General features: G+C 39.5%; 1 protein-coding gene across 1 annotated transcript in view; it reads right to left on the bottom strand.

Annotated features, from left to right (window-relative positions):
• Positions 1-2,202: 2,202 nt before the first annotated feature.
• The window catches only part of LOC138847796 (vomeronasal type-2 receptor 116-like), a 35,496-nt gene continuing 12,159 nt past the window's right edge, over positions 2,203-25,539 (bottom strand). The window contains exons 4-6 of the mRNA XM_070067601.1: positions 20,061-20,321; positions 18,530-18,653; positions 2,203-3,171 (exon numbers count right to left, since the gene is read on the bottom strand). Of these exons, the coding sequence (XP_069923702.1) occupies positions 2,258-3,171; positions 18,530-18,653; positions 20,061-20,321 (1,299 nt within the window). The 3' untranslated portion in view covers positions 2,203-2,257. The remainder of the gene's footprint in view (positions 3,172-18,529; positions 18,654-20,060; positions 20,322-25,539) is intronic.

Raw genomic sequence — 25,539 nt, 5'->3', positions numbered from 1 at the left:
GGTGAGTGGAGAGAGAGAAACCCGTGTCCGTACCAGTCACCTTTTTTTTTCCTCTCTCTCTCTTCCAGTTAGCCTGGTGAAGTTTCCCCCCCCCCCCGGGGGTCGTTCCCTCTAGTCTCCTCTCTCCGCTTGCCTGCCGGTGTCTCGGGCTATTGAGGTTCAGCTCACCTCGCGTTCCAGCACTGGTGTGTTGAGTCTGCCGCTGGTGTCCCGAACTGTGGGCTCCCATGCTCTCCACGCAGGTCCGCTCCCCTTCCAGCGCCAATGTGTGGACTCGGAGCCCTGGACGTCCCAAGTCTCCCCGCTGTTGTCTGTGTGGCACGCACTCTCCTTCGAGAACTGGCGCGCAGACCCTGCGACTTGGGCGGCTCGGTCCCGCGGCTCGGCTTCCGTGCGGTGGGCGACCTTGTTCTCCCAGTAGGTCCTCCGATTCACGGCTACTTGATCCAGAAGAGTTTCCTCTGCAATATTTTCCTGGTTCTTTTTTCTGAGGCTACCGTAACTCACCTTTTATTAAACTAAATTTTCCCGGGCTATCGGTGCGCGCCCTCACTATTCCGCCATCAATCTCTTCCTCGATATGAATTTTAAGATTGCTCTTTCTACCTCTGTGAAGAATGCCCTTAGTACTTTGGCAGGTTTTGTACAGAATGTGTAGATTTATTTAGTTACTATAGATATTTTAAAGATACTGATTTCATGAACAAGGAATTATCTTTCTATATTTTTGTGTCCTTGATGATTTCTTTCATCAATGTTTCATAACTTTCATTGTAGAGATCTTGCATTTCTTTGGTTAAATTTATTCCAAAGTATTGGATTGTTTTGTGGATATTATGAATGAGATTTCTTTCTTGATTTCTTTATCGATGAGTTCATCATTAGGGTGTTAAAGAGCCCATGGGCGTTTTGGTGTTTATTTGTAACATGCAATTTTACTGAATTGGTTTATCAGTTCTACAGCTTTCTGGTGGAGCATTAGGATTTTCCATGTACAATGTCATGTCATTTGCAAACAGATGGTTTGACCTCCTCCTTTCCAATTTTTTTAAAGATTCATTTATTTATTTATTTATTTTAAAGATGTATTTAATTTATTTGAAAGTTAGAGTTACAAAGAGAGAGGAGAGGTGGGGGGTGAGGGGGTCTTCCACTCAATGGTTCACTCCCCAGTTGGCACAATGGCCAGAGTTGTGCCTATATGAAGCCAGGAGCCAGGATCTTCTTCTGGGTCTCCCATGTGGGTGCAGGGGCCCAAGGACTTCTGCTTTTCCATTCCATAGCAGAGAGCTGGATAGGAAGTAGAATAGCTGGGACTCAAACAGGTGCCCATATGGGATGCTAGCACTTCAGGCCAGGATGTTAACCTAGTGAACCACAGCACCGGACCCAAGATTTATTTATTTATTTTAAAGTCAGAGTCACACAAAGAAAGAAGGAGAGTCAGAAAGAGAAAGATCTTCCACCCGCTGGTTCACTCCCCAAATGGCATCAATGACCAGAGCTACACCAATCTGAAGCCAGGAGCCAGGAGATTCTTCCAGGTCTCCCACATGGGTGTAGGGGCCCAACAACTTAGGCCATCTTCCACTGCTTTCCCAGGCCATAGCAGAGAGCTGGATAGGAAGAGGAGCAGCCAGATCTCAAACCAGTGCCATATGGGAATGCCAGTACTGCAGGGGGTGGCTTTACCTGCTATGCCACAGTGCTGGCCCCTTCCTTTCCAATTTTGATGCCCTTTATTTCTTCCTCCTCCCTAATTGCTCCTGCCAACACTTCAAGTTATGTACTGAATAAGAATGTTGAAAGTAGACATGCCTATCGTGTTCAAGATCTGAGGGGAAATGCTGTCAGCTTCTCTCCATTCAGTATGATATTGGCTGCCAGAACATTAGTGACTACTGAGGCATAGACACCTCTCATTCTATTCCTCATGCTTCTACACCCCAAATGCCTATACTTAGGCTGTGGCTAGACCCAAAATAGGGAGTCAAACCAGGATTCTCATATGTGTGGACAGAACCAAGTTCCATAATCCATCACCACTTCCTTCCAGGGTCCCCAAGAGTCAAAAGTACAGGCCAAGTGTCAGAGCCAGAAACTGATCCCATGTAATCTGCTAGGCTAAGTGTCCTACCTAGAAGTTATTTTCAAAGGAAAAGTTGATTTTAGTTATTTTATATATACGGAATGTTATATCAGTTTGGTTTTTGGCACCAAACTCTGAAAATGTGACAACAAAACAAGCAGAAAAATATTAGAATCCCTTAGAACTTGCTCTTTTCTTTAAGCCTTTCAGAGAATTCTTTTCAGGCCTTATAAGAATAATGTAGCACTTGGGGGCAAAAATGCATCCCAGAAGTCCTGCACTGGAGGCCAAGATGGAAAAGACCTCCACGGCCACCATGACCTTCCCCTTGGTGCTGTGGTAGACAGGCAGGAAGGTCACCCAGACACTGCAGAACACCAGCATACTGAACGTCAGGAACTTGGCTTCATTGAATGTATCAGGCAGATTCCTGGCTAGGAAAGCTACAGTGAAGCTCGCTAGGGCCAAGGAGCCCAGGTAGCCCAGGACACAGTAGAAGGCAGTGACTGAGCCCTTGTTGCACACCAGGATGATGTGGCCATGCTCAGAATATGCATCTAACTCAATAAATGGAGGAGAGATTCCCAACCAGATGCCACATAGAGCTAGTTGGATCAAGGAACAGATGGGAATGATGAAGTTAGAAGCTCCGGATACAAGCAATCGCCTCATTGTTCTTCCAGGTTTCATAACCTTGAAAGCCAGAATCACAGTGATGGTCTTGGCCAGCACAGCAGAAATAGCCACTGTGAACACAAGACCAAATGTTATTTGTCGGAGGAGGCAGGTGGCTGTGTTGGGACGGCCAATGAAGAGTAAGGAGCACAGGAAGCACAGGAGGAGGGCGATGAGTAGGATGTAGCTGAGAGACCGGTTATTGGCCTTGACGATGGGAGTGTCTCGGTGCTTCACAAAGACTCCCAAAACTGCAGCTGTGGTTACAGAGAAGCACAGAGCCATGCAAACCAGAGCCATCCCCAGGGCATCCTCAAAGGCTAAGAAGGTCATTAGCTTGGGGAGGCAGTGACTTCTCTCCATGTTTGGATACTCATGCTCTGCACACTGGATACACTGTTCTGCATCTGTGGAAGAAGAAAGGCTGAGTTTCCATTGCTGAAATTCTGAAATTTTCCCTGTTGGGAAAAATGGTTACTTTGCAATGCCACTTTGAGTATAAAATACTCTGATGTAATATGAGGCCACACCCAGATAACCATGCCATCTGACCAGTTAAAGTGATCAGTTAATTCATAATTGATTATAAAAATAGGATTAAATATCAAAGGAGACACATAAATAAGACCATTGTCTGCGAATAATAATTGATAGCATTAAACAGGAGAGAATGATCCAACATTAGAAGTGGGATACACAGCAGACTCAAAGAATGGCAAATGCCATAAACAGCACTCTTGCCTCAGATTCATTCCTTAAGGCATTCCAATCTGAATAAAAAGCCCATGAGAGTTTCTCAGGCATCGAAAGCCAAGACACTGTGGTAAAAAATGACCTAAATGAAATATCTCTGTGAGTGAGATCCCAGCAGAAAGAACAGGCCATCAAAGCAGGTATCTTTCTCTGAAGGGAGGCCTTTCCATTATGACTACGACCTTGTCTAAATAAGGTCGGAGTTTGTGAACTCAAGAGGCTTCCATAGCCTTGGCTGCTCATGACAAGAGCCTCGGTTGATCACTGACATTATAAATAAGAGTGTCAATTATTAAATCAACAACAGGAGTCACTGTGCACTTACTCCCCATGTAGGATCTCTGTCCTAATGTGTTGTACTATGATAATTAATGGTAAAATTAGTCTTCAAGCAGTACTTTATAATTTGTGTGTCTGCGTGGGTGCAATCTGTTGAAATCTTTAGTTAGTTTATACTAAACTGATCTTCTGCATATAAAGATAATTAAAAATGAATCAATGAAAAATGGGATGGAAGAGTAGGAGATGGGATTGTTTGTGCATGGGGTGGTAGTTATGGGGGGGAACCGCTATAATCCAAAAATTGTACTTTCAAAATTTGTATTTATTAAATAAAAGTTTTCTTAAAAATATGAGGCCACACCAGAGCAAGTTTCTACATTCCTGACCCAGGGAGAATTCTCATCTACAAATGGGAACAAACTATTTCAAATGGCATCTTTAGCAAATGAGTGGTTAGGGTGGCTCATCCTGTGGCACAGTGATGTCCATTTGCATTCTTCTGAATTCCTCCCCCTGCTGTCTCCAGTCTTTCTCATGCTCAATCCTGCATCATCATGGCTTAGAACATTTGCCTAGGATAATCAGCTTTAGAGCTTTCCTTCTCTTGCAGAGAAATAAAAATGCAAAATGCCTATGAAATCCTTACAACAATCAATATCTAGCATTTCTTCATTGTATACTATTTGATATCTGGTAAAAAGTCTTTCCTTGTTTTATATTTTCATATCTCTGGGACAATTTTTATCAGTTATTCAATGCAAAGGTTGAAATATATTTTATCAAATCTAAAACATTTGGATTTTATGGAGGTGTTTGACTTTATTATAAGTCATTTGGGTATAATTGATATTTTCAACAAAATTTTCAAGGAGAAATTAGGTTTTTGAAACTTTCCAATTTCACCTGAAATAAGGGCTTGTTACCCTTCTGCCTCATGGAAGGAATGGAATACTTTGAGCTCTGCACACCACATTGTCCCTCATGAAAAAACTCTTGTGCCATTACACAAGAAAGAAGTCCTAAATAGAGGTCAATGAATGGGTATTTCTCTGCTTCAATGACATTTCAGTTAAATACAGAAAATGGTATTGATTTGGCTACCTTTATCATAAAGGTATTATACAATTTTTGCAGGTGGTACTCATTCAATCATAAAATATTCAGAAATATTTTAAAATAATTCTCCCTGGCAATTTTTATCTGGAGATACTCATTCTTCATATATTCAACAGGTGTGATCTCAGAGACATTCTGAGGGCACACAAGCAAATGCTGCTGCACAATGGGCTTCAAGTGTATGTTCATTCATTTTTCATACTTTTTTATACATTAGTGGGTATTCCCAAACCCATTATGGATAAGTTAAGTCATTGTTTCTTTACCTTTCTAATGACTAACAATATAAAATTTTTTTTCCAGTAAACCTTGAATATTTTTTATTTTATTTTTTTTTATTTTTATTTTTTTTATCTTTTATTTAATGAATATAAATTTCCAAAGTACGACTCATGGGTTACAATGGCTTCCCCCCCCATACTGTCCCTCCCACCAACAACCCTCCCCTTTCCCACTCCCTCTCCCCTTCCATTCACATCAAGATTCATTTTCGATTATCTTAATATACAGAAGATCAGCTTAGTATACCTTAAGTAAGTATTTCAACAGTTTGCTCCCACACAGAAACATAAAGTGAAAAATAATAGATGATTTTTTTTAAATGATGATGAAATCAGATCAGACCTATTGTCATGTTTAATCCCAGTGAGAGTCAAGTTGGGAATTGATAATTTCTTTCTTTTTTTTTTTTTTACAGAAGATCAGTTTAGTGTACATTAAGTAAAGATTTCAATCGTTTGCACCCCCATAGAAACACAAAGTGAAATATACTGTTTGAGTACTCGTTATAGCATTAAGCCTCAGTGTACAGCACGTTAAGGACTGAGATCCTACATGAGGAGTAAGTGCACAGTGACTCCTGTTGTTGACTTTACCAATTGACACTCCTGTTTATGGCATCAGTAATCTCCCTATGCACCAGTTATGAGTTTCCAAGGCTATGGAAGCCCCTTGAGTTCTCCGACTCTTATCTTGTTTAGACACGGTCATAGTCAAAGTGGAGGTTCTCTCCTCCCTTCAGAGAAAGGCACCTCCCTCTTTGAAGACCTGTTCTTTCCACTGGGATCTCACTCACAGAGATCTTTTTGCCAGAGTGTCTTGGCTTTCCATGCCTGAAATACTCTCATGGGCTTTTCAGCCAGATCCGAGTGCCTTTAGGGCTGATTCTGAGGCCAGAGTGCTATTTAGGACATCCGCCATTCTATGAGTCTGCTGAGTATCTCACTTCCCATGTTGGATTACTCTCCCCTTTATTTATTCTATCGGTTGCTGTTAGCAGATACTAGACTTGTTTATGTGCTCCCCTTGACTCTTAGTCCTTTCATTATGATCAATTGTGAACTGAAATTGATCACTTGGAGTAGTGAGATGGCATTGGCACATGCCACCTTGATGGGATTGAATTGGAATCCCCTGGTATGTTTCCAACTCTACCAATTGGGGCAAGTCAGCCCGAGCATGTCCCAAATTATACATCTCTTCCCTCTCTTATTCCCACTCTTATGTTTAACAGGGATCACATTTCAGTTAATTTTCAACACTTAAGAATAACTGTGTGATAATTACAGAATTAAACCAGTCATATTAAGTAGAACAGACAAAAAAAAATACTATGAGTGATAATGTATTAAGTTGTCCATTAGCAGTCAGGGCTATGAAGGAAGAAGTCAAAATATCCCTCTTTGCAGATGATATGATTCTTTATTTAGGGGATCCAAAGAACTCTACTAAGAGACTATTGGAACTCATAGAAGAGTTTGGCAAAGTAGTAGGATATAAAATCAATGCACATGGTTGAACTCTGTAATTAAAACACAATTATTCTTAGGTGTTTAAAGTTAACTGAAAGTGATCTCTGTTAAATATAAGAGTGGGAATAAGAAAGGGAGGAGATGTACAATTTGGGACATGCTCAATCGGACTTGCCCCAAATGGTAGAGTTAGAAACGTGCCAGGGGATTCCAATTCACTCCCATCAAGGTGGCATGTACCAATGCCACCTCACTAGTCCAAGTGATCAGTTTCAGGTCACAATAGATCATAATGATAGGACTAAGAGTCAAAGGGATCACATAAACAAGACTAGTGTCTGCTAATACTAATTGATAGAATTAAAAAGGAGAGAATGATCCAACATGGGAAGTGGGATACACAGCAGACTCATAGAATGGCAGATGTCCTAAACAGCACTCTGGCCTCAGAATCAGCCCTTAAGGCATTCAGATCTGGCTAAAAAGCCCATGAGAGTATTTCAGGCATGGAAAGCCAAGACACTCTGGCAAAACACACAAACAAACAATAAAAAACCTAAATGAAAGATCTCAGCAAGTGAGATCCCAGAAGAAAGAATGGGCCATCAAAGAAGGAGGTACCTTTCTCTGAAGGGAGGAGAGAACTTCCACTTTGACTATGGCCTTGTCAAAATAAGATCAAAGTCGGAGAGCTCAGGGGGCTTCCATGGCCTTGGCAACTCATGACTAGAGCCTGGGGAGATTGCTGACGCCTTAAACAAGAGTGTCAGTTTGTTAAGTCAACAACAGGAGTCACTGTGTACTTACTCCTCATGTAGGATCTCTGTCCTTAATGTGTTGTTTAATGTGAAGTAATGCTGTAACTAGTACTCAAAAGTACTTTACACTCTGTTTCTGTGTGGGTGCAAACTGTTGAAATATTCACTTAGTATATACTAAATTGGTCTTCTGTATATAAAGATAATTGAAAATGAATCTTGATGTGAATGGGATGGGAGAGGGAGTGGGAGATGGGAGGGTTGTGGGTGGGAGGGAAGTTGAGGGGGGGGAAATCCACTGTAATCCAGAAGCTGTACTTTGGAAATTTATATTAAATAAAAGTTTTAAAAAAAAAAAAAAAAAAAAAAAAAAAAACAAAAAGAATAACTGTGTGGTAATTACAGAATTAAACCAGTCATATTACGTAGAACAGACAAAAAAAATACTATGAGGGATAATGTATTAAGTTGTCCATTAGCAGTCAGAGCTATGCTGATCAAGTCACCATTTCTCATAGTGTCCATTTCACTTCAGGAGGTTTCCTTTTTGGTGTTCAGTCAGTTGTCACCGATCAGGGAGAACATATGGTATTTGTCCCTTTGGGACTTGCTTACTTCACTCAGCATGATGTGTTCCAGATTCCTCCATTTTGTTGCAAATGACTGGATTTCGTTGTTTCTTACTGCGGTATAGTACTCTAAAGAATACATATCCCATAATTTCTTTATCCAGTCTACCATTGATGGGCATTTAGGTTGGTTCCAGGTCTTGGCTATTGTGAATTGTGCTGCAATAAACATTAGGGTGCAGACAGCTTTTTTGTTTGCCAATTTAAATTCCTTTGGGTAAATTCCAAGGAGTGGGATGGCTGGGGCGAACGGTAGGGTTATCTTCAGGTTTCTGAGGAATCTCCAGACTGATTTCCATAGGGGCTTGACCAGCAGAAACCTGAATATAACCCTACCGTTAAAAAAAAAAAAAAAGAAAAGAAACTATCAATTCCCAACTTGACTCTCACTGGGATTACACATGACAATAGGTCTGATCTGATTTCATCATCATTTAAAAAAAATCATCTATTATTTTTCACTTTATGTTTCTGTGTGGGAACAAACTGTTGAAATCCTTACTTAAGGTATACTAAGCTGATCTTCTGTATACTAAGATAATCGAAAATGAATCTTGATGTGAAGGGAAGGGGAGAGGGAGTGGGAAAGGGGAGGGTGGTGGGTGGGAGGGACGGTATGGGGGGGAAAGCCATTGTAACCCATGAGACGTACTTTGGAAATTTATATTCATTAAATAAAAGATAAAAAAAAAAAGAAATTCATATGGAGGCACAAGAGACCTCGAATAGCTAAAGCAATCTTGTACAACAAAAACAAAGCTGGAGGCATCACAATACCAGACTTCAGGACATACTACAGGGCAGTTGTAATCAAAACAGCATGGTACTGGTACAGAAACAGATGGATAGACCAATGGAACAGAATTGAAACACCAGAAATCAACCCAAACATCTACAGCCAACTTATATTTGATCAAGGATCTAAAACTAATTCCTGGAGCAAGGACAGTCTATTCAATAAATGGTGCTGGGAAAACTGGATTTCCACGTGCAGAAGCATGAAACAAGACCCCTACCTTACACCTTACACAAAAATCCACTCAACGTGGATTAAAGACCTAAATCTACGTCCTGACACCATTAAATTATTAGAGAACATTGGAGAAACCCTTCAAGATATTGGCACAGGCAAAGAATTTCTGGAAAAGACCCGGGAGGCACAGACAGTCAAAGCCAAAATCAACTATTGGGATTGCATCAAATTGAGAAGTTTCTTTACTGCAAAAGAAACAGTCAGGAGAGTGAAGAGACAACCGACAGAATGGGAAAAAATATTTGCAAACTATGCAACAGATAAAGGGTTAATAACCAGAATCTACAAAGAGATCAAGAAACTCCACAAAAACAAAACCAACAACCCACTTAAGAGATGGGCCAAGGACTTCAATAGACATTTTTCAAAAGAGGAAATGCAAATGGCCAACAGGCACATGAAAAAATGTTCAAGGTCACTAGCAATCAGGGAAATGCAAATCAAAAGCACAATGAGGTTTCACCTCACCCCAGTTAGAATGGCTCACATACAGAAATCTACCAACAACAGATGCTGGCGAGGATGTGGGGAAAAAGGGACACTAACCCACTGTTGGTGGGAATGCAAACTGGTCAAGCCACTATGGAAGTCAGTCTGGAGATTCCTCAGAAACCTGAATATAACCCTACCGTTTGACCCAGCCATCCCACTCCTTGGAATTTACCCAAAGGAGTTTAAATTGATAAAGAAAAAAGCGGTCTGCACCCTAATGTTTATTGCAGCACAATTCACAATAGCCAAGACCTGGAACCAACCTAAATGCCCAACAATGGTAGACTGGATAAAGAAATTAGGGGATATGTATTCTTTAGAATACTATACCGCAGTAAGAAACAACGAAATCCAGTCATTTGCAACAAAATGGAGGAATCTGGAACACATCATGCTGAGTGAAGTAAGCCAGTCCCAAAGGGACAAATACCATATGTTCTCCCTGATCGGTGACAACTGACTCAACACCAAAAAGGAAACCTCCTGAAGTGAAATGGACACTATGAGAAATGGTGACTTGATCAGCATAGCCCTGACTGCTAATGGGCAACTTAATACATTATCCCTCATAGTATTTTTTTTTGTCTGTTCTACTTAATATGACTGGTTTAATTCTGTAATTATCACACAGTTATTCTTAAGTGTTGAAAATTAACTGAAATGTGATCCCTGTTAAACATAAAAGTGGGAATAAGAGAGGGAAGAGATGTATAATTTGGGGCATGCTCGGGCTGACTTGCCCCAATTGGTAGAGTTGGAAACATACTAGGGGATTCCAATTCAATCCCATCAAGGTGGCATGTGTCAATGCCATCTCACTATTCCAAGTGATCAATTTCAGTTCACAATTGATCATAATGAAAGGACTAAGAGTCAAAGGGAGCACATAAACAAGTCTAGTATCTGCTAACACTAACCGATAGAATAAATAAAGGGGAGAGTGATCCAACATGGGAAGTGAGATACTCAGCAGACTCATAGAATGGCAGATGTCCTAAATAGCACTCTGGCCTCAGAATCAGCCCTAAAGGCACTCGGATCTGGCTGAAAAGCCCATGAGAGTATTTCAGGCATGGAAAGCCAAGACACTCTGGCAAAAAGATCTCTGTGAGTGAGATCCCAGTGGAAAGAACAGGTCTTCAAAGAGGGAGGTGCCTTTCTCTGAAGGGAGGAGAGAACCTCACTTTGACTATGACCTTGTCTAAACAAGATAAGAGTCGGAGAACTCAAGGGGCTTCCATAGCCTTGGAAACTCATGACTGGTGCATAGGGAGATTACTGATGCCATAAACAGGAGTGTCAATTTGTAAAGTCAACAACAGGAGTCACTGTGCACTTACTCCTCATGTAGGATCTCTGTCCTTAATGTGCTGTACACTGAGGCTTAATGCTATAACGAGTACTCAAACAGTATATTTCACTTTGTGTTTCTATGGGGGTGCAAACGACTGAAATCTTTACTTAATGTACACTAAACTGATCTTCTGTTAAAAAAGAAAAAAAGAAAAGAAAAGAAACTATCAATTCCCAACTTGACTCTCACTGGGATTAAACATGACAATAGGTCTGATCTGATTTCATCATCATTTAAAAAAAATCATCTATTATTTTTCACTTTATGTTTCTGTGTGGGAACAAACTGTTGAAATCCTTACTTAAGGTATACTAAGCTGATCTTCTGTATACTAAGATAATCGAAAATGAATCTTGATGTGAATGGAAGGGGAGAGGGAGTGGGAAAGGGGAGGGTGGTGGGTGGGAGGGACGGTATGGGGGGGAAAGCCATTGTAACCCATGAGACGTACTTTGGAAATTTATATTCATTAAATAAAAGATAAAAAAAAAATATTGGACAACATAAACTTTAACACAAAAACTCTCAAGAGAGACAAAGAGGGGCACTATATAATGATTAAGGGATCAATTCAACAGGAAGATATAACGATTATCAATGTATATCCACCTAATTACAGGGCACCGGTTTATTTAAAAGATTTGTTGAGGGACTTAAAGGGAGACTTACACCCCAAAAAAGTACTGAGGGACTTCAATACTCCACTCTCAGAAACAGACAGATCAACAGGACAGAAGATCAACAAGAGGACAGTAGTTTTAAATGACATTATAGCCCAAATGGATCTAACAGATATCCACAGAACTTTTCATCCTACACAGAAAGCATTTACATTCTTCTCAGCAGTACATGGAACCTTCTCTAGCATTGACCACATACTAGGCCATAAAGCAAGTCTCAGCAAATTCAAAAGAATTAGAGTCATGCCATGCAGCTTCTCAGACCACAGTGGAATGAAGTAGGAAATTAGCAACTCAGGAATCCCCAGAGCATACGCAAACACATGGAGATTGAACAACATGCTCCTGAATGAACACTGGGTCCTAGAAGAAATTAAAAGAGAAATCAAAACTTTTCTGGAAGTAAATGAGGATAACAGCACAACATACCAAAACTTATGGGATACAGCAAAAGCAGTGTTAAGAGGAAATTTATAGCAATAGCTGCCTACATCAAGAAATTGGAAAGGTACCAAATAAATGAGATTTCACTGCATCTCAAGGATCTAGAAAATCTGCAGCAAACCAGACCCAAATCTAGTAGGACAAGAGCAATAATTAAAATCAGAGAAGAAATCAACAGGATTGAATCCAAAAAAAATTACAAAAAATCAGACAAGAGAGGATCAGTTTTTTGAAAAAATAAACAAAATTGACACCCCATTGGCCCAAATAACTAAAAACAGAAGAGAAAACCCAAATCAATAAAATCAGAGATGAAAAAGGAAATGTAACAACAGACACCACAGAAATAAAAAGAATCATCAGAAATTACTACAAGGACCTGTATGCCAGCAAACAGGGAAACCTATCAGAAATAGATAGATTCCTAGACACATGCAACCTACCTAAATTGAACCAGGAAGACATAGAAAACCTAAACACACCTATAACTGAGACAGAAATTGATACAGTAATAAAGGCCCTCCCAACAAAGAAAAGCCCAGGACCAGACGGATTCACTGCTGAATTCTACCAGACATTTAAAGAAGAACTAACTCCAATTCTTCTCAAACTATTCAGAATAATTGAAAAAGAGGGAATCCTCCCAAATTCTTTCTATGAAGCCAGCATCACCTTAATTCCTAAGCCAGAAAAAGATGCAGCATTGAAAGAGAATTGCAGAACAATATCCCTGATGAACATAGATGCAAAAATCCTCAATAAAATTCTGGCCAATAGAATGCAACAACACATCAGAAAGATCATCCACCCAGACCAAGTGGGACTTATCCCTGGTATGCAGGGATGATTCAACAGTCGCAAATCAATCAATGTGATACACCACATTAACAGACTGCAGAAGAAAAACCATATGATTATCTCGATAGATGCAGAGAAAGCATTTGATAAAATACAACACCTGTTCATGATGAAAATTCTAAGCAAACTGGGTATGGAAGGAACATTCCTCAATACAATCAAAGCAATCTATGAAAAACCCACAGCCAACGTCCTATTGTATGGGGAAAAGTTGTAAGCATTTCCACTGAGATCTGGCACCAGACAGGGATGCCCACTCTCACCACTGCTATTCAATATAGTTCTGGAAGTTCTAGCCAGAGCTATTACGCAAGAAAAAGAAATTAAAGGAATAGAAATTGGGAAGGAAGAACTCAAACTATCCCTCTTTGCAGATAATATGATTCTTTATTTAGGGGACCCAAAGAACTCTACTAAGAGACTATTGGAACTCATAGAAGAGTTTGGCAAAGTGGCAGGATAGAAAACCAATGCACAAAAATCAACAGCCTTTGTATACACAGGCAATACCACGGATGAAAAAGAACTTCTAAGATCAATCCCATTCACAATAGCTACAAAAAAAATCAAATACATTGGTATAAACTTAACCAAGGACGTTAAAGACCTCTACGATGAAAATTACAAAACCTTAAAGAAAGAAATAGAAGAGGATACCAAAAAATGAAAAACTCTTCTATGCTCATGGATTGGAAGAATCAGTATCATCAACATGTCCATTCTCCCAAAAGCAATTTACAGATTCAATGCAATCCCAATCAAGATACAGAAGACCTTCGTCTCAGATCTGGAAAAAATGATGCTGAAATTCATATGGAGGCACAAGAGAACTCGAATAGCTAAAGCAATCTTGTACAACAAAAACAAAGCTGGAGGCATCACAATACCAGATTTCAGGACATACTACAGGGCAGTTGTTATCAAAACAGCATGGTACTGGTACAGAAACAGATGGATAGACCAATGGAACAGAATAGAAACACCAGAAATCAATCCAAACATCTACAGCCAACTCATATTTGATCAAGGATCCAAAACCAATTCCTGGAGCAAGGACAGTCTATTCAATAAATGGTGCTAGGAAAACCGGATTTCCACATTCAGAATCATGCAGCAAGACCCCTACCTTTCACCTTACACAAAAATTCACGCAACATGGATTAAAGACTTAAATCTATGACCCAACACCATGAAATTACTAGAGAGCATTGGAAAAACCCTGCAAGATATACATACTGGCAAAGATCTTGGAAAATACCCCAGAAGCACAGGCAGTCAAAACCAAAATTGACTGTTGGTATTGCATCAAATTGAGAAGTTTCTGTACTGCAAAAGAAACAGTCACAAAAGTGAAGAGGCAACCGACAGAATGGGAAAACATATTTGCAAACTATACAAAGATAAAGGGTTGATATCCAGAATCTACAAAAAAATCAAGAAACTCCACAAAAACAAAACCAACAACCCACTTAAGAGATGGGCCAAGGACTTCAATAGACATTTTTCAAAAGAGGAAATGCAAATGGCCAACAGGCACATGAAAAAATGTTCAAGGTCACTAGCAATCAGGGAAATGCAAATCAAAAGCACAATGAGGTTTCACCTCACCCCAGTGAGAATGGCTCACATACAGAAATCTACCAACAACAGATGCTGGCGAGGATGTGGGGAAAAAGGGACACTAACCCACTGTTGGTGGGAATGCAAACTGGTCAAGCCACTATGGAAATCAGTCTGGAGATTCCTCAGAAACCTGAATATAACCCTACCGTTCGACCCAGCCATCCCACTCCTTGGAATTTACCCAAAGGAAATGAAATTGGCAAACAAAAAAGCTGTCTGCACATTAATGTTTATTGCAGCTCAATTCACAATAGCCAAGACCTGGAACCAACCTAAATGCCCATCAACGGTAGACTGGATAAAGAAATTATGGGATATGTACTCTTTAGAATACTATACCGCAGTAAGAAACAACGAAATCCAGTCAGTTGCAACAAAATGTAGGAATCTGGAACACATCATGCTGAGTGACTAAGCCAGTCCCAAAGGGACAAATACCATATGTTCTCCCTGATCGGTGACAACTGACTGAACACCAAAAAGGAAACCTGTTGTAGTGAAATGGACACTATGAAAAACGGTGACTTGATCAGCATAGCCCAGAATGTTAATGAACAACTTAATATGTTATCCCTCTTAGTATTTTTTCTCTGTTCTTCTTAATACTACTGGTTTAATTCTGTAATTAATACACAGTTATTCTTAAGTGTTGAAAATTAACTGAAATGTGATCCCTGTTAAACATAAGAGTGGGAATAAGAGAGGGAAGAGATGTACAATTTGGGACATGCTCAAGCTGAATTACCTCAAACGGTAGAGTTAGAAACATACGAGGGGACTCCAAATCAATCCCATCAAGGTGGCATGTACCAATGCCATCTCACTAGTCCAAGTGATCAATTTCAGTTCACAATTGATCATAATGAAAGGACTACGAGTCAAAGGGAGCACATAAACAAGTCCAGTACCTGCTAATACTAACCGATAGAATAAAGGGGAGAGTGATCCAACAAGGGAAGCAAGATAACTCAGCAGACTCATAGAATGGCGGATGTACTAAACAGCACTCTGGCCTCAGAATCAGCCCTAAAGGAATTCCCATCTGGCTGAAAAGCCCATGAGAGTATTTCAGGCATGAAAAGCCAAGACACTCTGGCAAAAAAAAAAAAAAAAAAAAAAAAAAAAAAAAAAAAAAAAAAAACACCTAAATCACCTAAATGAAAGATCTCTGGGAGTGAGATCCCAGTGGAAAGAACAGGTCTTCAAAGAAGGAGGTACCTTTCTCTGAAGGGAGGAGAGAACCTCCACTTTGACTATGACCTTGACTAAAAACAAGATAAGAGTCAGAGAACTCAAGGGGCTTCCATAGCCTTGGAAACTCATGACTGGAGCATGGGGATATTACTGATGCCATAGACAGGAGTGTCAATTTGTAAAGTCAACAACAGGAGTCACTGTGCACTTACTCCTCATGTAGGATCTCGGTCCTTAGCGTGTTGTACATTGAGACTTAATGCTATAACAAGTACTCAAACAGTATATTTCACTTTGTGTTTCTATGGGGATGCAAACTGTTGAAAGCTTTACTTAATGTATACTAAACTGATCGTCTGTAAAAAAAAAATAAGAAGAAGAAGAAATTATCAATTCCCAACTTGACTCTCACTGGGATTAAACATGGCAATAGGTCTGATCTGATTTCATCATCATTTAAAAAATCATCTATTATTTTTCACTTTATGATTCTGTGTGGGAGCAAACTGTTGAAATCTTTACTTAATGTATGCTAAACTGCTCTTCTGTAGATAAAGAGAATCGAAAATGAATCTTGATGTGAATGGAAGGGGAGAGGGAGTGGGAGATGGGAGGGTTGCGGGTGGGAGGGACGTTATGGGGGGGAAGCCATTGTAATCCATAAGCCGTACTTTGGAAATTTATATTCATTAAATAAAAGTTTAAAAAAGTTATGGGACATGTACTCTATAGAATACTAGACAGCAGTCAAAAACAACGAAACCCGGTCATTTGCAGCAAGATGGAGGAATTTGGAAAACATCATGCCTAGTGTTTAAGCCAGTCCCAAAGAGAGAAATACTATATGTTCTCCCTGATCGGCGAAAAACTAACTGAGCACCAAAGGGGAAACTTGTTGAAGTGAAATGAACACTATGAGAAATGGTGACTTGGTCAGCCCTTGCCCTGACTGTTGATGAACAACTTAATACGTTATCCCTCTTAGTTTTTTTCTGTTTGTTCTACTTAATACTTTTGGTTGAATACGGTAATCAATACACAGTTATTTTCAAGTGTTGAAACTTAACTGAAAAGTGATCACTGTTAAATATAAGAGTGGGAATAAGAGAGGGAAGAGATGTGTAATTCGGGACATGCTCAAGCTGACTTACCGCAAACGGTAGAGTTAGAAACATACCAGGGGATTCCAATGCAATCCCATCAAGGTGGCAGGTATCAATGCCATCTCGCTAGTCCAGGTGTTCAATTTCTGTTCTGTTCACAATTGATCATAATGATAGGACTAAGTACAAAGGGAGCACATAAACAAGACTAGTGTCTGCTAATACTAGCTGATAGAATAAAAAAGGGAGAGAACTATCCAATATGGGAAGTGAGATACACAGCAGACCCATAGAATGGCAGATGTCCAAAACAGCACTCTGGCCTGAGAATCAGCCATTAAGGCATGTGATCTGGCTGAAAAGCCCATGAGAGTATTACAGCCATGAAAGCCAAAACACTCTGGCAAAAAAAAAAAAGAAAAAAAAAACTAAATCAAATATCTCTGTGAGTGAGATCCAAGTGGAAAGAACAGGTCATCAAAGAAGGAGGTACCTTTCTCTGAAGGGAGGAGAGAACTTTCACTTTCACTATGACCTTGTCTAAATATGATCAGAGTTGGTGAACTCAAAAGGCTTCCATAGCCTTGGCAACTCATGACAAGAGCCTAGGGTGATTACTGATGCCATAAGCAAGGGTGTCACTGTGCACATACTCCTCATGTAGGATCTCTGTCCTTAATGTGCTGTACATTGTGATTTAATGCTATAACTAGTATTCAAACACTATTTTACACTTTGTGTTTCTACATGGGTGCAAACTGTTGAAATCTTTACTTAAGGTATGCTAAACTGATCTTCTGTATATAAAGAGAATTGAAAATGAATCTTGATGTGAACAGAAGGGGCTAGGGAGAGGGAAAGGGGGTTGCACTTCAGAGGGAAGTTATGGGGGGGAAGCCATTGTAATCCATAAGCTGTACTTTGGAAATTTATATTCATTAAATAAAAGTTAAAAAAGGAATGCAATAATTATATAATGAAATATTTGCAATAGCTTTGTGCTTATCATGTGTGTATAAACATGTATTCGTTCAAGACTTCTAGACACCAACAGGAAGCCTAGGTGATTACACATCTTATATGTCTTAGAACATAATGTGTTCGGCCGGCGCCATGGCTCACTAGGCTAATCCTCTGCCTTGCGGCACTGGCACACCAGGTTCTAGTCCCGGTCGGGGTGCCGGATTCTGTCCTGGTTGCCCCTCTTCCAGGCCAGCTCTCTGCTGTGGCCAGGGAGTGCAGTGGAGGATGGCCCAAGTGCTTGGGCCCTGCACCTGCATGGGAGACCAGGAGAAGCACCTGGCTCCTGCCTTCGGATCAGCACGGTGCGGCCATTGGAGAGTGAACCAGCAGCAAAGGAAGACCTTTCTCTCTGTCTCTCTCTCTCTCACTGTCCACTCTGCATGTCAAAAAATTAAAAAAGAAGAATATAATGTGTTCTACCTGCAAATCAGAGAAGAATACTGTCTTATCTAGCACTTTCAGATATATTTTAGAAGGAATATCACAAGACAACAGCTTACACATAAAGAAGTAGCAGTAATAATCATGCATGGATATACTTAATGAATTTGAATAAGCAGGAATTGAGAACAACGGTGCAGTATGAAATCACTGCAAATCTCTTTGGTTTCTTTTTTATTGAGAAATAATTAGGACAGTAAAGCTGTCAATCTGAAATTTTGTATTTTCTACCTGTCTGATTGGAAACATCTCTCTCTGGACAAAAAACACAAGTATAGCAACAGACAGGTCTTCCTTCCTGTGACATTTTCCGAAATCCTGGACCACAGCTCTGGCTACACACAGATTGGGGAGTCTGAAGGAAAAAGAAAAGCATTGATCATGGTTTTCCATATTATCAGCCATTATAATGGGTGTCAATACTTCCCTCCTTACAGCATAACACTGACCTTCAACTGAAGGCCATGACTATGACATTTAATGCAGGTTTCTATGATCATCACTCCCACCTCATCGTTTCTTTATCAAGTATTACAAAAATACCTTATCAGTTTTATTTCATATAATATCAGTTAGATCCCTTGGGCATTGTCATACGTATCAACTCACTTTATCTAAAATCTTTAAAATGCATTATTCTATGTGGTAAAGGAATATGGGAATAGTAACTGCAAGAAGATGAATAAGTCAACCCATTATGTACTTCTACTTATCATGCATGAAAATATAACAAGGGCAGGGCTGGCGCTGTGGCTGAATAGGCTAATCCTCCACATAACGGAGCTGGCACACTGGGTTCTAGTCCTGGTTGGGGTGCCGGATTCTGTCCCGGTTGCCCCTCTTCCAGGCCAGCTCTCTGCTGTGGCCAGGGAGTGCAGTGGAGGATGGCCCAAGTGCTTGGGCCCTGCACCCCATGGGAGACCAGGAGAAGCACCTGGCTCCTGCCTTCGGATCAGCCCAGTGCACTGGCCACAGTGGCCATTGGAGGATGAACCAACGGCAAAGGAAGACCTTTCTCTGTCTCTCTCTCACTGTCCACTCTGCCTGTTTATATATATATATATATATATATATATATATATAAAATAAAACAAGGGGGGCCAGTCTTGTGTAGCAGATTAAATCACCTCCTGCTGCACTAGCATCCCATATGGGCACCATTTCTAATCCCAGCTGCTCCACTTCCAATCCACCTCCCTGCTAACATGCCTTGGAAAGCAGCAGAGAATGGACCAAGTGTTTGGACCCCTGACCCACATGAGTGACCCAGAAGAGGTCCCTGGCTCTTGACTTTGGACCTGCCCAGCCCTGCCTGTTGTCCATTTGGGGAATAAACCAGCAGACAGAAGAGATCTCCCCCCACTTCTCTCCTCTCTAACTCTGCCATTCAAATAAAAAATTTTAAAAAATTAAAAAAAGAAAGACTGTGACTTATGAGATTAAAAAGTTGAGATTATATACAGAGATATATTAAAGATCTATATATCTATACCTGGGTCTCTGCCTCTATTCATTAACTTTGTCTAGTTTTAACTCAACTGCTACACCAATAATTATGACAAAACTGAAAAGGTAAGGCTATGCACTCATGCTCTTCTGATAGGTGTTAGCTCAGGATATGTGTAAGGAACACCATCAGTTAAGTGCCAAGATGGGAAATGGGAATCACATGGTCACTTCACACTTAATCTCCCAAGGCTCTACTCAGATCTCTACTCAGATCTCTCTGTAGTAGTTATCCAATATAAAAAGAAAACTGCACCTTTTTGAATCCAACAGGCCATTCTATAATGTCTTCATTGATCAGCAAATCTTGGTCATGTGGACTCTTAGAGGAAAATTCTCCAATTTTAACCAGCAACCGAAATCCAGCAGGAAAATTTACAATGTTCTGAATATCATAATGTACCACATGGTGTCTTGTTTCATGGAAAGACACATCATCTCCAGCACGGTTTGTAAACTGGATTTTCCTCAGGATTGGATGAAGCTGGAGAACAGGAATAAGTGGAAACAGGGAGACCTTTCAAATTAGAGGGAGATGTATATGCACTGAACAAGCATTTTCTACCCTCCTCTCTATGTTCCAGGTTTAATTCTTTGGATGGTCAACAACTTCTAGTGAAGCGAACATTTGTTCCCCGCCCCCCAAATATAAAAGTAGAATGGTTGTATCCAGTCAGAAAAATTGTAGTTTGTGGGGTTCAGAGGGGAACTATTGCAAGGCTCTGCTGCAGCCAGAAGGTTTAGGTGGGGCTTTATGGAAACTAACCCTAATATAACCAATTGAGTACAACATGGTTGGTCTTTTAAATACCTTGACAGTTGTGATATGTCACAGATATGTGCATACACAGGGCCTTCATAAGGTTCAAAAATAGAATGAAATATCAGTTATTTTGATTGAAAAATCAGATATCTATGCATGTTAATTTCATCATATACATTTTCCATGAACTGACTCAAGACCCCTCTTAGCACTGAGATCCATATTTATAAAAATGTGTGCATGTCCTCTATATATGCAACGATACATAGATATATGTATTTATATCTTAACAGAGTTTGAAATAATACATGAGTGTCTTTTCTCTAAATATTTTGGGTCACTTTTTATGGTAAGTGTGGTTATCTTTGACATTGCAGGTAGGACTGTATGGCCAAAAACAAAATTTAAAATATACTGATGGTCCTGAGGTTACTGATAGTATATGTTAACCCTTGACATTCTGGGTACAACACACCTGCTGCAGGATAAAACTAAGTTTTTATATTTAAATAGCTATCAATTAATTCTTAAATAATTTTCAGAAGATTTCCAAATAATCCATAGTTATTTCTGTGGAAGAATTCTTCATAATTCTGTTTACTTTTCTAAAGTGTGAATCTAATCACAAATAAAAATAAAACACTCAGCCGGCGCCGTGGCTCAATAGGCTAATCCTCCACCTTGTAGCGCCAGCACACCTTTCTCTCTCTCTCTCTCTCTCTCTCTCTCTCTCTCACTTTCCACTCTGCCTGTCAAAAAAATAAAAAGTAAAATAAAAAATAAAACACTCCTATAAGTAAAATAGAAGATAGATTATGAAGTGAACTTTCTGATGTTAATTTTTACAGATACATATTTGTCTTCTACATAACACACCTATTTGTTCAACAAATTTATTCATCTATTTGTACTTTTCACATGCAAACAGAACTTCCTAAATATATTCTATATATGGGGAAAGAGTAGATTCAAACAAGCTGTGATGAAAATCCAGGCAAAACCATCTGTAACCCAGAAGGCATATCCTGTGCTAACATGCATCCTCAGTAGTCTCGTACATAAGAAATATGACCACAATTTCTGCTCCTTCATTCTTGCAGATTTTGTAACACACTCTATTTCTCAGAGTCATCTTAAAGGGAGTCTTAGACCCCAATACAATAGTACTTGGGGAATTCAATACTCCACTCTCAGAAATAGACACAGCAACAGGACAGAAGATCAACCAGGATACAGTAGATTTAAATGACACTATAGCCCAAATGGATCTAACAGATATATACAGAACTTTCAAGCCTACAGCTGAAGATTTTACATTCTTCTCAGCAGTGCATGGAACCTTCTCTAGGATATTATGTAGAACTCATTTCTACTTTCAAAAAATGTATCTCCTAAGCACATAGGCCACAGTGTATACAGAAATACAAATGTAATAACTACTATCCAATATGGCCATATATTCTGGTTTTTGCATAATTTCAAAAAATTTGACCCATTTGTTTATCTTTGTTTTCTCATGACTTGCATTCGAATTCTTGAAGCACTTTGTCCTGCGTAACATATCAGATGAAGTTCAATAGAAATCCCTGAAAAAGTAAGTCAACAAACAGAAGAGAATAAATGTAATGGGCTCTTAACTCCAGAAATCGATCCATGCATCCACAACCAACTTATATTTGACAAAGGAACTAAAATAAATCCCTGAAGAAGGCACAATCTCCTCAACAAATTGTGCTGGGGAAACTGGATCTCCACTTACAGAAGTGTAAAATTAGACCCATACCTTACAACGTACACAAAAACACACTCAAAATGGATCAAAGGCCTAAATCTATGACCCAATACCATCAAATTACGAGAGAACATTGGGGAAATTCTGCAAGACTTCGGCATAGGCAAAGACTCTTGAAAAGACCCCAGAAGCACAGGCAATCAAAGCCAAGATTAACAAATGAGATTACATCAAGCCGAAAAGCTACTGCACCACAAAGGAAACACTCAGCAAAATGGAGAGGCTATCAACAGATGGGAGAAAGTATTTGCAAACTATGCAACTGATAAGGGGTTAACATGCAGTATCTATAAAGAGCTTAAGAAATTCAACAACAAAAAATACAACCCCATTAAGAAAGAAATGGGCAAAGGACTTGAATAGGTATTTTTCAAAAGAGGAAAATCAAATTGCCAACAGACACTTAAAAATATGCTCAGGATCACTAGACATCAGGGAAATGCCAATCAAAACCACAATGAGGTTTCACTTCACTCCTGTTAGAATGGCTCTCTTAAGAAATCCACCAGCAACAAAATCTGTAATTAAAATTAGAGAAGAAATCAACAAATTTGAATCTAAAAAACATTACCAAATATCGGCAATACGAAGAGGTACTTTTAAAAAAATAAACAAAATTGACAAACCATTGACCCAACTAACCAAAAAAAGGAGAGAGAAGACCGAAATCAATAAAAATAGAGATGAAAAAGGGAAATTTAACAACAGACACCACAGAAATTCAAAGAGGTAGCGGAAATTACTTCAAAGAGTTGTATGCCAACAAATTGGGAAATCTAGCAGAAATGGATAGATTCCTGGACACCTAAGACCTACCTTGAACCATGAAGATATAGAAAACCTAAACAGACACATAATGAAGACAGAAATTGAATCAGTAATAAAGGCCCTCACAACAAAGAAAAGCCCAGGACCAGATGCATTCACTGCTGAATTCTACCTGAAATGTAAAGAACCAACTCCAATCCTTCTCAAGCTATTCAAAACAATTGAAACAGAGGGATCCTCCCAAATTCTTTCTATGAAGCCAGCATCACCTTAATTCCTAAACTTAAACATGATGCAACATTGAAAGAGAATTACAGAACAATTACCCTGATGGACATGGACACAAAAATCCTCAATAAGATTCTAGCCAATAGAATGCAACACCACATCAGAAATATCATCCACCCAGACCACCTGGGATTTATCTTTGGTATGTAGGGATGGTTCAGCATTCACAAATCAAACAATGTGATATACCACATTAACAACCTGCAGAAGAAAACCATATGATTATCTCAATAGATGCAGAGAAAGCATTTGAAAAAATACGAAACCCTATCATGATGAAAAACTCTAAGTAAACCGTGTATAGAGGAACACTCCTCAACACAACAAAGGAAATTTATGACAAACACACGGCCAGCATTCTACTCAGTGGAGAAAAGTTGCAAGAATTCCCACTGAAATCCAGTACCAGACAGGGATGCCCATTCTCATCATTGCTATTTCATACAGTACTAGAAGTTTTAACCAGAGCCATTAGGCAAAAAAAGAAAAGAAATCAAGGGGATACAAATTGGGAAGGAAGAAGTCAAACTATCCCTCTTTGCAGATGATATGATTCTTTATTTAGAGGATCCAAAGAACTCTACTAAGAGATTATTGGAACTCATAGAAGAGTTTCTCAAAGTTCCAGGATATAAAATCAATGTACAAAAATCAATAGCCTTTGTATACACAGGCAATGCCACCGCTAAGAAAGAAATTCTAAGATCAATACCACTCACAATAGCTAAAAAAAAAATCAAATATCTTGGAGTAACCTTAACCAAGGATGTCAAAGAACGCGATGATGAGAATTATAAAACTTTAAAGAAAGAAATAGAAGAAGATACCAAAAAATGAAGAAATTTTACATGGTTGTGGATTGGAATCATCAATATCATCAAAATGGCCATTCTTCCAAAATCAATTTATAGATTCAATGTGATACCAATCAAAATATCAAAGATGTTGTTCTCAGATTTGGAAAAAAGAAATGCTGAAATTCATATGGAGGCATAGGAGACCTCGAATAGCCAAAGCAATCTTATACAACAAAAACAGAGCTAGAGGCATCCCAATAACAGATTCAAGACATACTACAGGGCAGTTATAATCAAAATTGCCTAGTACTGGTACAAAAACAGATGGATAGACCAATGGAACAGAACAGAAACACCTGAAATCAATCCAAACATCTATAACCAACTTCTATTTTCTAAGATTTATTTAATTTATATGAAATGCAGAGTTACAGAGAGAGTCAGAGACAATAGAGAGAGGTCTTCCATCTGCTGGTTCACGCCCCAGATGGCCGCAACTGCTAGAGCAGTGCCAATCCGGAGCCAGGAGAAGGAGCTTCTTCCAGATCTCCAACAGAGAGGCAGAAGCCCAAAGACTTGAGCCATCTTCTACTGCTTTCCCAGGACATAGCAGAGTGCTGGATCAGAAGAGGAGCAGCTGAGACTAGAAACAGTGCCCATATGAGATGCCAGTGCTTCAGGATAGGGCTTTAACCCACTGTGCCACAGCACCGGCCCCCCAACTTATTTTTGATCAAGGAGTTAAAACCAATTCCTGGAGCAAGAACAGTTTATTCAACAAATGGTGCTGCGGAAACTGAATTTCCACACTTTACACCTTACACAAAAATCCCTCCAACATGGATTAAAGATCTAAATTTATGACCTGACACCATCAAATTATTAGAGAACTTTGGGGAAAACCTGCAAGATGTAGGCACAGGCCAAGACTTCTTGGAAAAGACCCCAGAAGCACAGGAAGTCAAAGCCAAAATTAACAACTGGGATTACATCAAATTGAGAAGTTTATGTAATGCAAAAAAAAGTCGGGAAACTGAAGAGGCAACCAACAGAATGGGAAAAAAAATGTTTGCAAACTATGCAACTGATAAAGAATCAATAGCCAGAATCTACAAAGAGATAAACTAACTCCACCACAATAAAACAACCCACTTAAGACATGGGCCAAGGGCCTAAACAGACGTTCTTCAAAAGAGGAAATCAAAATGGTCAACAGACACATGAAAAAATGTTCAGGATCACTAGCCATCAGGGAAACGCAAATCAAAACCACAATGTGGTTTCGCCTCATCCAGTTTAGAATGGATTTCATAGAGAAATCAATGAA

This window comes from Oryctolagus cuniculus (assembly GCF_964237555.1).
Source record: "Oryctolagus cuniculus chromosome 16 unlocalized genomic scaffold, mOryCun1.1 SUPER_16_unloc_1, whole genome shotgun sequence".
Lineage (NCBI taxonomy): Eukaryota > Metazoa > Chordata > Mammalia > Lagomorpha > Leporidae > Oryctolagus > Oryctolagus cuniculus.
This window is presented reverse-complemented; position numbering and strand designations above follow the sequence as displayed.